We start from the raw sequence: 17,160 nt of genomic DNA, 5'->3' as shown, positions 1-17,160 counted from the left end.
CATGAACGCATTGGTAATGGTTTCGTTCGTGTTCAACAAGTCATATAACGATTCTCCAATGCAACGCTGCTCTATGAATGAACATGTTGCTTTTTCTCTTCCAGTGGTTTGATCTCTTTGACTTAATCGTTAGACTTGTATGAAGAGAGTAATCATTTTCTGCAGGTTTTGAGAGCGATGCCAGTTGTTGATTTGGAAATGCCAACTCTTTGCCTTGTTGCAGCACCAAACGTTGGCAAGTCATCTTTGGTCCGCATTCTTTCAACAGGCAAGTCATCTACTATTTTTTTTTTCTTAAGAACCATTAATTAAAAAACTTCCAATGGAGCACAAAATCAATAGGTTTCTTAACTAAATTTTCTAACTAACTTTTATTATTAAACAATTCATTAAAAACCCAAATGGGGATATAGGGATAAAGATGCTCTAAACTTGTATATATTTGGTCTCGTCAACGAACGACTTTAAACAAAAGAGTTCATTTTATTCTTCATCACTTTAAATTCCCTTGAAAAAACATTTCCACTGAAGATTTGTGGATCACAAAATATAACACATTTGTCTCTTAAGAATTGCCAAGTTGTCTACTGACATAGTGCAAAGTGTACACACTACACTTGTATTCTCTTGCACACACAAAGTGTATACTCATTACTTGTATATAGTGAATTTTTGGAAATGTCAAAATGAAATTTCAAATAGCATTCACCAATTTTCATAGACATGACGAGAGCAATCTTTAAAGAACGATGTCACCATTTATGGCCATAATACAAAACGATTTGCTTTTGTTGTCTTTCAAACCTTTAATAGATTTTAGGGAAGGTAAAAAAACGAACATGAGATAATTTTATTAACGAATTTGTAAAAGAGTGATGTTGCTGTTCAAACTTCTCTCACAACGAAAACACAAAATACAAAAAGATCACCAACATATCACTCATCTCACGAAGTTACCACATAAATTGCAAAAGACCAAAAGCTGTTCTGTTTTTTTTTTTACTTAGGTGCTCCTCCGAACTTGCCCATCATCTTTGCAATCACTGGAGCCACCTTCGGGTTCGCCTGATGCTTGGCTAGATTCGCAGGGTTCTTCATCACTGTTCAACCACAATATATATAACTTTAACCTCACGGTAACTCAAACCAATAAGTATTAACATCAACAGTAATTTATAATACCATCTTGAAGAGCAGCCATGACTTCTGGGTCACTAAATGCCGTCATTAGCTCAGGATCCTGCTCAACAAAATTATTATAACCATTCTCAAAAATATCAGATCCCTTCTTTGTTCATGCAAAAATCTAAACTTTTGCTAAGTTCACACTCTTACGTTCAATATTTTGCTAAAGTCAACACCACCCGGCATACCACCAGCGCCTGCACCAGGCATACCACCAGCTCCTGCACCAGGCTTTCCTTCCGGAAATCCGCCTGGCATACCTCCAGGGAAACCGCCTGGCATACCGCCTGCACCAGGCATACCCCCGGGGAATCCACCGGGCATACCGCCTGGGAAACCGCCTCCTGATGGTCTGCTTGATGATGATTGTTCTTCTTTCTTAGCTTTATCATAGGCAGCCTTACAGAACAAAAAAAAAAGATACATGGATTAACCCCAAGATAATTAGACAAAACCTAAAACATGATTATCCAATTAAACCCACATTTAGTTAGCTAACTGATACTATCATGATCTAACAAAGCTATACCTGAGCTTCAGCGCGGCGACGTTGTCTATCACGTGCAGCCTTCTTGTCATCTCTTTCCTTCCTTAGTCTGTCATACTTCCTACGATGCTCCTCAAGCTTATGAGCGTTTGGCTCAACCTAATAAATTTCAAGACGATGACCAACAGAAAACTTACACTAATGCATTGTTTATGAAATTCAAAACAAGAATCAATACCTTTTTGAGCACAGCACTAATTTCCTCATCATAGTCTATCGTAGACGCAAGGTGTAGGTCTTTTGCAGCCTCTGCCCATTCTCCAAGCATGGCTCGAGCCATGCCTCGTGCCTTGTATCCCTTGGCAGAATCAGGGTTAATCTGCCATCCCCAAACACAGAAAGATTAGCTATCATCATCATTAGAAGAAAAAAACAAATCTCCTGAGAAAAATTATACCTCCAAAGCAGCGTTTGCGTCTCGAATAGCAGCGTTTGGCTTCTTCAGCTTAATGTAGACACTAGCTGAAACCACAACATAGACAAGTTAGGCACAAATTAACTAGAGGCCAAGCTCTGTTTCAACTAGTACTCACCTCTGTTTCCATACATAATAGCTGATGTGGGATTCAACGTTATAGCCTGAGTCAAATGCTCAATCGCTTCATCAAACTTGCCTTCAGAGAGAGCCTCCATGGCTTTGCCCTTAGCTTCTTGAGCAGCTTCCCGGTTCTCATCGGTCACTTCCACTGATGCATCTCCCATCTAAACCAAAAGAAAAAGCAAAAGGAGTTAGAAAGAGATAATAAGCAGAGAGAAGCTAGTAAATCATATGTTGCTTACTACCTTCTGAGGAGGGTCATTATCAGGTTCAACAGTGTCTCCTTCAAGCTCCACATCAGATTCAACAATCTCGTCCTCTTCTTCTTCCTCCTCCATTTTGGGTTTGGGATCTTCAGTGTCCTCCATATCATCTTCATCACTCTCTTCTTCCACTACGAAACTCTTCTGTTTTTAAAACAGAAACAAATCAATCAAACACACACGCAAACGAACTTCAACCAAAAGTAATGATGATATACCGCTTTGGAGTCTGTGTGTTCTTCATTAGCAGCAGTGGGAATCTTAGCACCAAGACTGAAAGAGACAACACTCATCAAATGAACAAGCAAGCAAGCAGAGTACCCTCACGGATCAAAAGACAGGACCTTTCTTCAACAACAGAGAAAAGGGTCTACCAATCACACGAGAGATCAGTATATATAACACACGAACAAGTAAACAGAGCCACAAAGATCAAAACTTTATATAAGGACAGGAACAAGTACACACTTTAAACGAGCAGAGAGACACAAAGATCAAAACTTTCTGAATCTCAAACACAAACAGATTAATACAAACCAAAGAAAACAGAGTAGATCGAAGCGTAAGAGGGTTCGGTCAGAACCTGTGGAGATAGTCGCGGAAGAAGGAGAGGGAAGGTGTAGAGAGAAGGGAAGGGTCAGACTTGCACTGCTCGATGAAGAGCTTGAGTTCACTTAGCTTCGTCGCGTCCATCCTTTACGATCGGCGAGAGAGAGGAGACAAAGAGTGTGATTTGGTTTAGGTACGAAGAAGTGTTTGTTAAAGTCTCGTCTTTTTCTTTTGTTTCGATTTCGAAAATATTGTTCTAGCACCTTCTTCTTCTTTCTCTCTATCTTAAATGGATAAGATCATCGTCGGATTTTAACCGGACTCTTACCTTTTTCGTGGTACAAAACCGTAAACGATTCAATTGAACCGAACCAAACCGAACCAAAGTGTTTTGAACATAAATAACATTTATAAACTCAAATATATTTGCATTATTAGCTAGATGCATACATATTGTTTGTCGATCAAAAAACAATACTCCCTCTCTTTCTAAATATACGATGTTTAGAATAGTTTTTATGTTCCAATATGTATGATGTTCTCATCTTTTTAGGTAGCTTTGTCTATAAGTTTATCAAAAACTGTATAACCAATCAAATTTAATAGTTCTATTTTGTAATTGGTTGAATAGTTTTTAATTTAAAATTTTAGTGATATTTTTTAGATAAAAACTAATTTTCTTAATAAATGTGTTTTACCCAAAAAAAACTTATACTTCCTCCGTTCATAAAAGATGTATGTTCTAGAAAAAAATTTTGTTTCAAAAAGATACATTTTTTACCTTTTCAATGTATGATTTTATGAAAAATTGTAAGTTTCAAAAAAATTAATGGTGTTTATTGAATTTCTATTGGCTAAAAGTTATGAAAAATTGTTATTCACAAAAAACAATGCATATTTAATGAGTTTTCTTAATATATGTGAAAAATCTAGAATATGCATATTTTAAAAACAGAAGGAGTATTTAGGAAGGTGGAGTACATATCCCCTGGACTATATTTGCGAAGTGATTTTGCCACATGTCTTCTCTACAATCATTTTTACAAAAACAATGATGATATGGCTAACAAGATTGATGACATGACTTATAGTTAATATGACATGGACAATCACATTTAATACTGACATATATTTTTGGTAAACTTTATATAATATGACAATAACTAATACATTACATTTAATGTTGATTTATATTATTGGTAAACTTCTTAAAATATGGTAATAATTCATAAATCATCATTAAAATAAATATATTGAAATATGCATTATAAATTTCGAAATATATTATTTAATTATATTTTTATAATTATACAATTTTTATTACTAATATTTTCAAAATTTTCTACATCTTTTTAAAAATATTAATAAATTGTTAATCGTAATTTCATTAGTTTCTTTTAGATATTTACAAATTTTATAAATATTATTTAGTTATAATTAAGTGTTCAAAAAAAGTAATGAGAGTGCATGTGGAACTCAAGTTTTGGTTTGAAATGATGTAGATAAACAATTTCCTCTCATTTTTTTTTCGCAACTATTTCCTCATTTTCGTTTTACCAAAATTTTGATAATTTTTCAAAGCATTTTCTTTTATAAGATCTTTTCTGTAATAATAGTGAAGGATAATCCAATAATATATTTCAGAAGCAGACTTACAAGTTACAATATAACCATTTACTAACAAAGCTTGTTACAAATGCAAAGACCAACTAAATGAATATATTGGTTTCCCAGTTGTCAGATTTGGAAGAAAACAAAAATACAAACAACAAAATAAGAAAGAAGAAGAATTACACAATAGTATTTGATAAGCCCAAGCTTTAATTAATTAAAAGAATAGACTTGTAGCCAAACCAAGTAGACCAATTGATGCACTGATCTTCTTAGCTGCTCCTCCATTGGAGTTTCCTGCTTTGCAACCAAACCAAATTCAATTTAATTACCATAAAACCACCATAATAACTCTTCTTACAAAATTGCACTGAAAAGCTTAATTTCCAGCAAATTACAATCCAGCACTCCTTTCATGGCAGATTCTAGTAAAATTGTAAAGATTCCTTAACATTTTTGTCTATACATTTTTAATATTTGGAGACAAAAGTGATTCTGAACATAACTAAGATCATTTGTCTTTAGATTTTGGCAGGACGAGCTCAAGCGCTACAACTAATACAAATTATACAAATAATAATGCAAAGATGTGAATATACGATATAATAAAATGCATACCTATATCATAAGACTGAAACTATAAAACTCCTACAAGGCTACTACCACACAAAATAAAAAAGCATATAAGGCTGGAAAATTTAAAGTAGGTACCTTTGCAGACGAATTTGTCAGCAACGCCACAGTCGTGGTGGTATACCTCCAAGAGAGCTTGTGTGACGTTGTTGTTAGAAGGATGTGCAATGAAATTGTCGCAGAGACACGTTACTTGCTTACTGTTCGCCGATTTGAGATCATCGCAGCATTCTGTAGATGGCGCCAAATTCCCCGATAAGTAGCATTTTGTCATAATGTCAGTAATCAATATTGTGCACACTGGATCCAGATTTGGCATCGTTTGTGCCTCCGTCCACCGGGGAGCCATCATAACTGCTAAAAAGAGCATCGCTGTCGCAACCGCAGCTGCTGCTGGAATCTTGTTAGTGTAAGCCATGAAAGATCGTTGTCTAAACCGGGTAAAAAGCAAATGTTTGGTTTGTTTGCTTTCCTTTGTTCGTATGTGACTTTCTCAAGAGTACATTATCATCATTTATATATACATGTGTGGGTAGAGTGTTTGAATGTACATTGTTGATGATACTAATACAAAGTCTAACAGAGTTTTACATCGTTGACCAAATCTCTACGACTTTCTTATTTCTAAACAAGTTAGTTCCTGGCATTTGATTCGTTCGTTCGCATTTGATTTGATTATTTTTTATGAGACTGGATATATTTTATTAGAAAACATTAGAGTCTTAGCACAAAATCAATTCAAATGTCCTGTATTTGCTGACCAAACAATAAATATACACATATAAACATTAGCCCAAAATCTTTATGTTTTTTCAAGAAAATAAAAAACTATATTTTGGGGGATGGGGCATTATTGTGTTAACGTGAGAGCCACTCTTGTACAACCGATCCAAAGCCAGCAACAACTAACAAGTGCCATTCGATTTCATTGGAAAGTACACTTTTCAAAATCCTTTCTCTCTATCACTTAACTGAACAGCATTTTTTTTTTGTAACTGAACATGCATATACGTTCGTGAGTTCGTTAACGATCCACAATTCCACATTGATGATGTTGGTGTGCCTAAATCTTGGAGTGTTATGAGACGTTTTCGAAAATTAAGAAAAACAGAGATACGTATAATATAAGAGTTAAATTATAAAGCTAAAAGAACGAAAATACCAAAAATAGTCATACCTTTTTTTTTTTTTTTTTTTGCAATTCCATAAATAATCATACCACAATGACTTTTGGTCTCTTAAACAAAAAGAAGAAAACTCTAATGCTAAGCATGATCATTTTTTTTTAATATAAAAGCCCTAAATCAATATGTTTTAGCGTAATAGTCGTCACATGCAAGCTCTACAACGAGCACTCTAATTGGATTAATCATCAATAAGGTCACTACTTGATCGTTTAAACCATTAAACAAGGGGCAAGTTAAAAAAACAAATTAATATCGCATTTTTCAAACTAATTAAATAACTAAAACTTGTCCTTTTTTTGATGAAAATATCCCCGAGTTGACATCGCTTTTGATTATGATGAACACTGTTTCTTAAGTGAAATTATTAGCAATTTGATTTTTTTTTTTGTTCACAATGCTTTATTTCACAAATTGTTATAAACTATTGTGCTATTTTCTAATAACAATTTTTGCCGTATGCACGGTTTTGGTCGCACAAGCTTAATAAATTTATAAAAGCGAATTGATCAAAGTTTAGTCTTCTTGACTTTCTCAGAATCATTCAAATTCTTCAAAGTTGCTTTCAAAAGTAACATTGCTCTGTAAAAGCTTTCCGAGAGTTAACATGACTCGGTTGACCAAAAATATACGGCCAACCATAGAAAGACTCCAAAACACATTAGGTGCAAGAAAGTGGTTAATATCTTGAAGCAAGCAAAACTAAATAACAATAATTCGATTCCATGAAGTAAAGGCTAAAATGACTATCTCAATATTTTTCTGCTTCAGAACAATGCAATCATTCTTAGAGACAAGGGAGTGTTTAGTTTCATGATTGGTAGTTGTGATGTTTAGTTCTCCTATAGTGAGTTAATGAGTTAATCAGCGAAAAATAGAGAAACCATAGAAAGACCCAAAACACATTAGGTGCAAGAAAGTGGTTAAGATCTCGAAGCAAGCAAAACTAAATAACAATAATTCGATTCCATGAAGTAAAGGCTAAAATGACTATCTCAATATTTTTCTGCTTCAGAACAATGCAATCGTGCTTAGAGACAAGGGAGTGTTTAGTTTCATGATTGGTAGTTGTGATGTTTAGTTCTCCTATAGTGAGTTTAATGAGTTAATCAGCGAAAAATAAAGCAACCGCTAGAGGGAGGGGTCGAACCTCCGACCTTGTGGTTAACAGCCACACGCTCTAACCAACTGAGCTACTCCAGCTAGATGCCTATAGTATTGAAAAGTACAATTTGAATCATAAGTATATTGTATCTGTTGTTCACATTGTACTGTCCATCAATCATATTTCTAATTTTCTACATCTAAAATCTTTGTTTAACATTATTAGATGGATTTTTAACGTAAAACTCCCTCAATTAAGTTTATTTTGGATAAAAACCTCTAAATTAAAAATTCAATGGAAAAAACCCCAACCTATATAATTGTAATGAATTGGCCATCCGTTACTCGTCACGTTAAACCAAACACATCGTTTTGGGAATGTCTTAAAACAATAGGATTTGTTAATAAAACAGTATGATGTTTAAGTAAAATGTCATGTTGTTTATGATTTAATTTTAAATTTTTAAATGTCTTAAAAATTCCTACGAGAGATTAGGGATAAACCCTAATTTTTAAAGGAGAAGGATTCTGAGTTTTATTTGGTGATTGTGAAAGTTTGAGAAACGCTAAGTTTGGGAGAGGGTGAGTTATAGTCTGGTGTTAGAGTTGAAACCGAGAGCTGAGTCGACTCTTCTCACGGCCGGCCTCTCTTTCTTCTCTTGTTCATACTTGGTGAGCTTCTCTCACCTTCACTCTATTTTACTTCAAGAGCTTCTCTCACCTTCACTCTATTTTACTTCACTCACCTTCACTCTATTTTACTTCACTCACACTCTCTGTTTTTGTTTACTTGTGTTTCATCTTAACACAACCTTGCTCTTTCTCTTCACTCTTCCTTGATAGCTTCTTTGTGACTAAAGTCACATCTCAACTTCTCGTTGGACTTCTTGTTTTTAGTTGGCTTTTGCTTCTTCTTCTTTCTTTGGGTGGTAATCAATCTCTTGCTTCCACTTCTTCATTCTTCTACGTGACTCCTTGGTCACTTCTTCTTCTTGTTCTTTTTCTTGTGTGGTAAGCTTCCTTGCTTCACTTTTTCTGTTGGAGGATTTAATCAAGGTTCAATCTCAAGAGCTACAACCACAATGACAGTTTTTGAACCACAATGATATTCAAAGACACAAGCTACAATATACAGTATCACTTCTAAAAATTGGCTCTAAAACTCTCAAGCAACATCAACTTTTCGAGAATCAAACACCGTACGTTTTCAATTACGTAAACTAAAACTTAACTGGGAGAGGAAAACAAAAGCTTTAACTTGAGGAACAAATATAAACTCAAAAATTTGAAGAACCCTAATTTATATTTGGGTATTTTCGAGTCTCAGATATGAAGAAGAAGAAGAAGAAAACCAGGTCGTTTTTCTGTTGATAGTAAACGCTCTGTTTCAACTAAACGGGGTTTTCAAAATTTTAACGTGACAAGTAACGGAGGGGCCAATTCATTACGATTACTTAGGTTGGGGGTTTTTTCATTGAATATTTAGTTCAAGGGTTTTTATCCAAAATAAACTTAATTGAGGGGGTTTTACATTAAAAATCCTTATTAGATAAACCTAAAAAGATACAAATTGCGAAGACTTATAAAAGTTAAATCTTTGTATTCTTTATATTGGTCAGTACACAAAATATGTAACAGAATCTAGCTCCAAACCACATTTTCCCTACTAACATTAATAAGTTTCAAAACTATTGAAATTCTGAGAACGATATTTCATCTTTCCTATACGTCTAATTACTTTCACTGAACTTCAATTAGTAAGTTGGATTCATGATTTGTTTTTAATCACAAAACTTATGTTGCAGAAACTTTAACTTCGATCCACAAGCGTAACCATAATAATATAGAATTCATGATTTATAGAATTCATGATTTGTTATCAAATTAACTTGATTCATTAGAGTGTAGACACAAAGATATATACACAATTCAAAGTCGGTTCATAACTCATAAGCCTAACCATAATAGGAATTGGATCCTTATTTCACTAGTGTAGACCGTATCTCAATATGAATATGCCTTGTCAAACTTTAAACAAATGATGTATATATCCATCCTACAAATAACCTTGCTCCATAATATCATAACTAACCCCGTGTCAAAAACTCTTGATCTGTTCGTGTTGGTAACATATACTATATTTGATGCTCATGACAGATGCTACACAAAACACTTCGTGTAATAAGAAACAACATCTAGCCGGAATCCAGAATATACTAGAGTTTCTACTTTCTTACAATATAAATGAATTATATTTTTATTACTAACATACTCGAATGACATCAAATTAAAATGTATTGGTATGTTTGTATAATCTATTGAGTTATTCACATAAAGTGGATGGAATGGAAGTCACATCCTACTATATAAAAGGTACTAAATCCTTTCTTTCTAAGCCATGCCACATGGATAAAATATTATGAACCAACCAAGATGCCATGTCATCCGGACTAGGCTTGCGTCAAAATAAAAAGCTATTTTCAGAGCCCATTCGACCCATCTTGAAGCTCATTCCCGAGCCACTCTCTCATAAGCATAATTCTGTATTCTAAACATCCCGTGTTAAAATTTTTTTAAACACTAATATCTTAGAAATAGTTTAGAAAATATCATTATATAAATATTTTTTCTTGAATAATATTTAATTATAATTTTTTGTTTCTTTTTAACTTTTATAATAAAAATATTGTCTTCAGATAACAACAAAATATATATAAGAATTATCTTATTTTAAATTTTTTAGATAATTTTATTATATTATTTTAGAATCAATTATTTAATATTAATATAACATATCAATTTTATATGATTAAAATAAAATTCATTTTTAATTATATATAAAATTCATTAAGGGTATTTTTTTAATTAACACATTAGAGAATCAGTTAGAATTTAATAATAAATCAATAACCTATCTAAAAGTCTAAAACCTAATAAAATATGAAAAATAAGAAAAACTAACTAAGTTTTAATATAAAATAGAAATTTAATATTACTAAAATAAAATTCATTTTTAATATATATATAATATTCATCAAGGGTCTTTTTAAATTAATAAATTAACCAATTAGCTAAAAATAAATAATAAATCATTAATTTATCTAAAACCTAATAAAAACATGACAAACAAGCAAATTTACTAAAATTATGGATAATATAAAATATGATTGATTCTTTAATACAAAATTGAAATAATAGTTTTGTTAAATAAAACATAAGTTTGTCGTATCGGTGTTACAAAAAAAAATCATTAATAGTATCGTAGGAATTATGTCTTTCCTATTAGCGAATAAAATTGAAGCAGAGTTTTGGAGGATAGCTCAACGTGTAAACGAGATTATGAAAATTAATATGGGAGTTGAGGTAACGGACACAACTGTTCCTCCGCAAAGAAACGCTCCTGCTAGACATCCTGGATAAATGAAAGAGACATTTCTGGACTTGGCTTTGTGTTAATGGATAGTGACTTTCCAATGCTGTTTGGAGCAAGGGCCGATATACACGCACCAAATCACCACTGCAAGCGGAAGCTGAAGGTTTGCTATGGGCAATGCAAGTGATACTGAAGTTTGGACACAGAGAGATGGTCTTTCAATTGACTGTGAACAACTGGTTATACTCATTCAAAAGGAGGAAGATTGGCCTGCGTTGGACTCGGAGCTCGACGAAATACAGGCTGTATCCAAAGAATTTTCTGAATTTTCTATTGCTTATATTCCTAGATCTTTAAAATTCCGTACGAATAGCCTAGCAAAAGGTGTCCGATCACGCGCATCTCGATCAGCTTTTGTAAATCTTTTTGCACCAAGTTGGCTACCCCACAAGCTAGCATGAGGGTGCCAAAAAAGAAAATAAAGCTGAAAGTGAAACTAAATATTCCAATGAACAAATTTATCATAAGTCCATATTTATGTGGATGTCTATATGAGACAAACAATTGTTTTCAGATAATTATAGAATATAGTCACGAAAATCAATCCTAAAATATATAATTTAAAAAAATCATTTAAACAAACCATCAAAATTTTCAATATTACACCAAATAAGAATATAAAGACCAACTATATTCTCTTCATGTATAATGTATTGTGGTAAGATTCAAACAAAATTAACTTACTTTACAGTAAGGAAAAATTAGATTTTTAATTCCAAATTTACAGTAAAAACATAACATTTTATAAAACTAAACAATTGACATAATAGTACAAAAATATGGAAAAAAAATTAAAATATTATCCGCGCGTAGCGCGGACAAGAACCTAGTGTTATTTAAATTTGGTTGAAAATACACTTTTAGATGATATTTCGATAGCTTTTAACATCAATCGCGAAAAGATGCCGAATTTGACATTAAATTTTCTGCCAATTTTAACTTTACATTTTCTCTGTTACAGCTCGTTTAACAGAATAAACAAGTTTAAAGTAAATTAGATTTTGATCCGCGTTTTCAAAGCGCGAGATTATTTTTGTTAATAAAATTATTAACATGTTTGTTAGCTAATAACAGAATAAAAAAAAAATCTATTTGTTCAATCCTTTGCCACTTGATAAATATTTTGACAAGAATCTAACCATTATAAGAAAAAACAGTTTTGAATACACCTAGACTATTGTGCCTTTAACCGTAAAAGCGATTCATAAGGCGACTTTACAAAACAATAAGTCAATAACCGTTTTCTCCGGCGGCTCTGTCCGCCGGATTTTATACCCAGTTATTTCTATTTCTTTACACAATGTGACTAGTATGTTTTTGGCCAAGATGATGTTGCTATGGGAGATTTGGGAATTTTGTACTCAAGACTCTCCCATTTCTGATGACAGTAGTGGGTTTATTTTGATCATGTCGTTGATAATTTTATGGCGATTTGGTATGGGCCTTTGATATTCGGTTCCGAAAATAATGCGATGCTTCTCTCCTTCGGGATGAGAATTTCTCTGACACAAGCTTTCCGGTATCGGTGGTTTAGTGATGGTCTTTGTCCTCCAATTTCCAAAATTGATAGTTTATTTACGGCGGTTGGGGTATGTCTATATCTTCAATCTGTTGGTTTTGTTTCGTCAGTCTACTGGCATGATGATTTACTTCGATTCCAATCGAATGTTTCTACAAAGCCACCATGGCCACCTCCATTGAAGATGGTGCTGTTTTGTGAACCACTTATTACGGTTTTGTTTTCATCAACGATCTTGCTTGGTAGATTAAAGAGGAGCATGCCATTATTTCATATCTTAAAGTATGGGTTCGATGGTTCTTTTGGAGTTAGTAAGGTCTGTGATGAATATGTTTAAGGTTTCTCGAACCATTATAAAGACCAAGGAGTCGGATAATGAGGAAGCAACGGCACCGGAGTATAATAGGAAGGTTTTTATGATTTTCTCAAAAGGATTTGTCAATTCTGAAAGAGAAGCAGCATTAAGGAGCCGCAAGATGTTCCCACAAAAAAATAAATTGAAGATTCAGCTATATTGGGTTCAAAGCAAAAGATTATTATCGCCATGGGCACTTACAACAAAGCATGTTATCTCCTGCAGCGGGAGTGTTTGGAACAGATCGCGATGTAACATATGGATCGCATCTAAAGATTTATTAAAAGAAAAAAGGCATCTAGTCAAAAGGAATGAGAGCCGAAAGATAGATCTTACAAGACCAAGAACAAAATGGAGGAAAGCTAGTGAATCAGCCTATCCTACGAATGTGTTAGGAAGCATCGTGTTATTGCTATCTCTGTTAAAAGTTCTTCTTAACAATATGTTTATTGTAATTTATGTTTCATGTAATCTATTACATTGATTTGAAATCAATAAAGAAAGATGTTATAAAAAAAACTGATTTTGACATGCGCTCCGAAAGAGCAATTTGGATTATAGACAAAGTTTAATATGAATTAATATTTTGGGATTGTTGTACATTACTATGTACAAAATCGTATAATATTGAAGAAGAGAATCTTATTAAAATTATATATTTTAAGAATTAGTTTATTTAAGATTTTTTTGTAGGTATATTTTTATTTAACTATCTCTCTCTCTCTTAAGCCTATGCATTTACTTCAATCCAAAAAAAAATCTGCTCGTCTCCATGTCCAGAAAAATGTAAATATTGGGTAGTTTTTTGGACCAGCTGATCTTGGCTCAGTACGGATCATACTTAAGATCTAGTCGAGTACCCAAAGTACAAAAAAATAATTTGTGTATATTAGGTATATTTGAGCATTTCAGATATGTTTTTGGTATTATAGATATTTTTTGGGTTTGAGTTTTCAGTTATATTTTCAGGTTTCAGGTAATTCAGATTTTTTTAAAAAAAAAAATTGGGCATTCAGCTAAAATTTTAGGTATTTTCGGTTACTCGAGTTATATCCCAGGAAGCATTCAGATCTTTTCCGGGTATTTGAATATATTTTGGGTATTTGTTGGGTTTTCAAATATTTTTCTAGTTTCAGATCATTTTCAGGTACTTTTAATCTTTTTCAAATCTTAAATATCTGAACCGACCTAGACTTGCTATTTACCCAATATTACATGTATTTTACATTTATTTGAATAGTGATTCCAAACCGACCCAGACACGAAAGGAACCAATCTAAACCCGAATAAAAAAAAATTCAAATATCTATATGAGTCCAAATGTTTATGACCCAAAGAACCAAAATAGAAAAGAACCGACCTGAATACCAAATACTCAAACCTACTCTCTCATCATATTTTGTGTGTATTTTGTTAGAGATACATTTGTTAAATTGATATGGCTTAAGATTTACTTAGTAGATGTTTTTAACTAATTCAATAGAACATAGTTGTAGGGTTTTTAATATTTTTTATATTTACTTAATATATTTTTGTATTATAATACTTTTTATAAAAATTAAGTTAACGTAATATATATATTCTTGTCTCTGTAATTGACATTTGCACTCTTTTTTTTCCTCAACTAGGAGAAGAAAAAAAAAAGCTAAATATTTATTTGTTTTTATTTATTTATTGAAGTCAAAATTAGAGAATAATCTTGAAAGTCCGCTTCTGTCGGCAACGATCCCACGCGGCGATCCTCATCTGAACCTTCTCAAAATCCGACACCCGACAAGGTATCGTAATCCGACCCGATTGTTCAAACCCGTAAACCCGCTCCGCCTGCTCCAGCAACTCTCCGAACAGAGGATGGTTAAAATAAATCACCGGAACCACCACGCGCCGCGTATCGTCGCCGGCTTCTCCCACGTGAACCACTAAATGCCCCTTGGGAACAGCCGCCGGTTTCGGTTCGTTACCTAACCGGGTCTGACCCGTTTTCTTTCCGCCGCAGAGTCTATTAGCTCCACGACGGAGGCACCGTGCTAAAGAACAGATTTTTTGAACCGGGTTGAGGATTCCGGTCAGACATTGGCGTTTCCCGGTTTGGATTCTTCTACTTCGGATTATCCATTTGAAGATCTTAACGAATCTGTGTCCGATCTTGAAACCTCGGAGCCTCTTCATTGTTATTCAGAAACAAAAATGAAAACTTTTGGAGAAATTATGATTTAAAAATACGTTTTCAGAAATGGGTTTGAAGTGGAGAAGATGGTTAGATCGAAAAGAATGGAGCTTTGGTTTGCTATACGTCGCTCTCTGTTTTGTGTTACAGTTCAAGATGAAGAAGAAGACTGAGTTGGTTCTGAGAATAGAGCAAAGCAACCCTCTTTATATAGCCTTTGAGGTGTGAGACCGTTGAACGGTAATTTGTGTGCGTGCGTGTATATACCACATGTGCATATTTGATGTTGTGTTTTAACATGTCACTAATACCAATATATTTTTATTTTTATTTCTTATAAAGAGTTTGATGTGTATTTTACATTTTTTTTTTCTTGAAAGAATTTATTCATTGTGTTCTCTATCATGTAAAGTTAACAAAGAGATTTTACTTTCCTAAAACAAAATTAATTCTTCGTATCACGAGAAATTTAAGTTTATCGAACCTTCGTTGCTGTTTACGCACATGAGGCTATTTTCAGGTAAGACCGAACTCTTCATTCAAGAGTATTTGTCAAATCGTTGAACAAACAAATATAACATGCTATTCACGATTTTATAACGAGAAGCAGAACGAATTAGTGGTTAAGCTTATATGTTTTTGGTGACCAGACCTTTTTGTATGGTGTATTGGTGGGTATCATTAGTGAAAAGTCATAGCGTGTTAACGTTTGAAGGTCAAACTCTCAATTAATGTGCAAAGGCTTTTCAAAGTCAGTCTCAGCTATTGTACGGTGGTAATATGCAATTTAAGTGTTGACCTGACCCAAAATTTCCTTTTAATATTTCAATTCCCAAGTTTTTCTTTGGTTAGGGCATTTTCATCCTCATGGAGTAAAAATGAATATAAATGAATATAGAGTAAAAAATATTCAAACTCAACTTTATATTTAATGGATTATTCTATTTTTTGTTTGTTCATCACTCCATTATAAAGTGGGAAATGAAATAGAGTTGAAGCAACTTTACTTTATTTCATTTTTACTTCATTTTGGAGAAAAAATAGAGTTTTATATTGGAGATGTTTTTATAAGATCATTGTATACGAACTTTTGAATGTTGATGCATCAGCATGGTGTCAATGATTCTATATATGACACGTTTTTTATTATGTTTTCTCTATTTGAAATATCCTAAGTGATTTTTATGTGTCACTTGTTATCAAACCATGATAAACATACTAGCTAGTGAAACTTTTATGCTTACGCAAGTGAGTTAAGAAAATGTTTGTTGTTGTAACTGAATCTAAAGGCCCGATTTGAGTTTATTGTTATTATAGTCATTTGTTTAATCATCTAAATGTTCAATATGTCGTCTAGTGTACATGCACATATGGGTGTGTCTATCAGTCTATGTATATGGACTAGTTAAGTCTTAGTCTAAGTTTGATAAGAAAACTCGATCTATCCATAAAAAAAATAAAGAAAAACATAAACGGCCATGTTTAAAGATATACCTCAGATATGGAGATCAAACATAAACCTTCTACAGATATGAAGTTACTTCAGGTCAAACAAAATAAAATATTGTGAGAAACGTTTTTATTCTTTTTTAATAAAACAGAGGATGAAGACAAAAGCCAAACATGTGTGTAGGAGAGACATGGATTAGAGATTTGGTCGGCAGTCGGCACGGCGCGTGCGATCTGCGTAACATGCTTCGGTTCACAGAAAGTGCTCCCTTTCCTTTTCTCTTAAAAAATCATAATATTCCAACAAGTTTTTAAAAATCTAAGACATGTTTTTGTTACCAGGTCGAGATTTTCTATACCAAAATTCAGACTAGCGTCACACTTTTTAGTTGGTGTTTCAAAAAAAAAAAAAAAGAATCAATAATTTGATATTGATCAATATTTATATGGTGATTGACTTTCAATCACGGTTAGGTCAACGTAGAATATGAATGCATTCTCTAGATTATAATAGTACCCGACGCTCTATAGGCTTCGCGAATTAGTCACGACCTCGTTTAGGGGTTAAAAGAAATGTTCATAAATTCTCAATAGTGTTTTGTCGAACTATCTTCATCCAATAT

At 33.1% G+C, this 17,160-nt stretch overlaps 3 protein-coding genes and 1 non-coding gene across 6 annotated transcripts; all 4 read right to left on the bottom strand.

Moving 5' to 3' along the window:
• Positions 1–829: 829 nt before the first annotated feature.
• Positions 830–3,380, bottom strand: LOC103860206 (FAM10 family protein At4g22670). Of its 3 annotated transcripts, XM_033280352.1 has the most exons (11): positions 3,117–3,380; positions 2,752–2,806; positions 2,516–2,677; positions 2,266–2,434; positions 2,130–2,194; positions 1,911–2,051; positions 1,715–1,831; positions 1,503–1,584; positions 1,336–1,472; positions 1,183–1,240; positions 830–1,100 (listed from the first exon to the last, which is right to left on the bottom strand). In XM_033280352.1, the coding sequence occupies exons 1-11, from the start codon at positions 3,224–3,226 to the stop codon at positions 1,000–1,002; spliced, it is 1,197 nt and encodes a 398-aa protein (XP_033136243.1). In that variant the 5' UTR covers positions 3,227–3,380; the 3' UTR covers positions 830–999. The 3 variants fall into 3 exon arrangements, with proteins under 3 accessions (XP_033136243.1, XP_009136055.1, XP_009136051.1); XM_009137807.3 differs by having other exon boundaries at positions 1,336–1,584; positions 2,516–2,674; XM_009137803.3 differs by having other exon boundaries at positions 1,336–1,584; positions 3,117–3,379.
• Positions 3,381–4,910: 1,530 nt separating this feature from the next.
• On the bottom strand, positions 4,911–5,744 carry LOC103860190. Its single transcript, XM_009137796.3, has 2 exons — positions 5,405–5,744; positions 4,911–4,990 (listed from the first exon to the last, which is right to left on the bottom strand). Exons 1-2 carry the CDS (start codon positions 5,742–5,744, stop codon positions 4,911–4,913), a joined length of 420 nt encoding a protein of 139 aa, XP_009136044.2.
• A 1,574-nt stretch (positions 5,745–7,318) lies between these two features.
• On the bottom strand, positions 7,319–15,908 carry LOC103860183 (auxin-responsive protein SAUR36). Its single transcript, XM_009137780.3, has 2 exons — positions 14,510–15,908; positions 7,319–9,973 (listed from the first exon to the last, which is right to left on the bottom strand). Exon 1 carries the CDS (start codon positions 15,088–15,090, stop codon positions 14,608–14,610), a length of 483 nt encoding a protein of 160 aa, XP_009136028.1. The 5' UTR covers positions 15,091–15,908; the 3' UTR covers positions 7,319–9,973; positions 14,510–14,607.
• On the bottom strand, positions 7,640–7,713 carry TRNAN-GUU. The gene has a single exon. It is a non-coding gene; the product is annotated as a tRNA-Asn (tRNA).
• Positions 15,909–17,160: the final 1,252 nt, after the last annotated feature.

This window comes from Brassica rapa, chromosome A01 (genome assembly GCF_000309985.2).
Source record: "Brassica rapa cultivar Chiifu-401-42 chromosome A01, CAAS_Brap_v3.01, whole genome shotgun sequence".
Taxonomy (NCBI): domain Eukaryota; kingdom Viridiplantae; phylum Streptophyta; class Magnoliopsida; order Brassicales; family Brassicaceae; genus Brassica; species Brassica rapa.
Note: the sequence above shows the minus strand (reverse complement) of the source record. Positions and strands in the feature narration are given on the sequence as shown.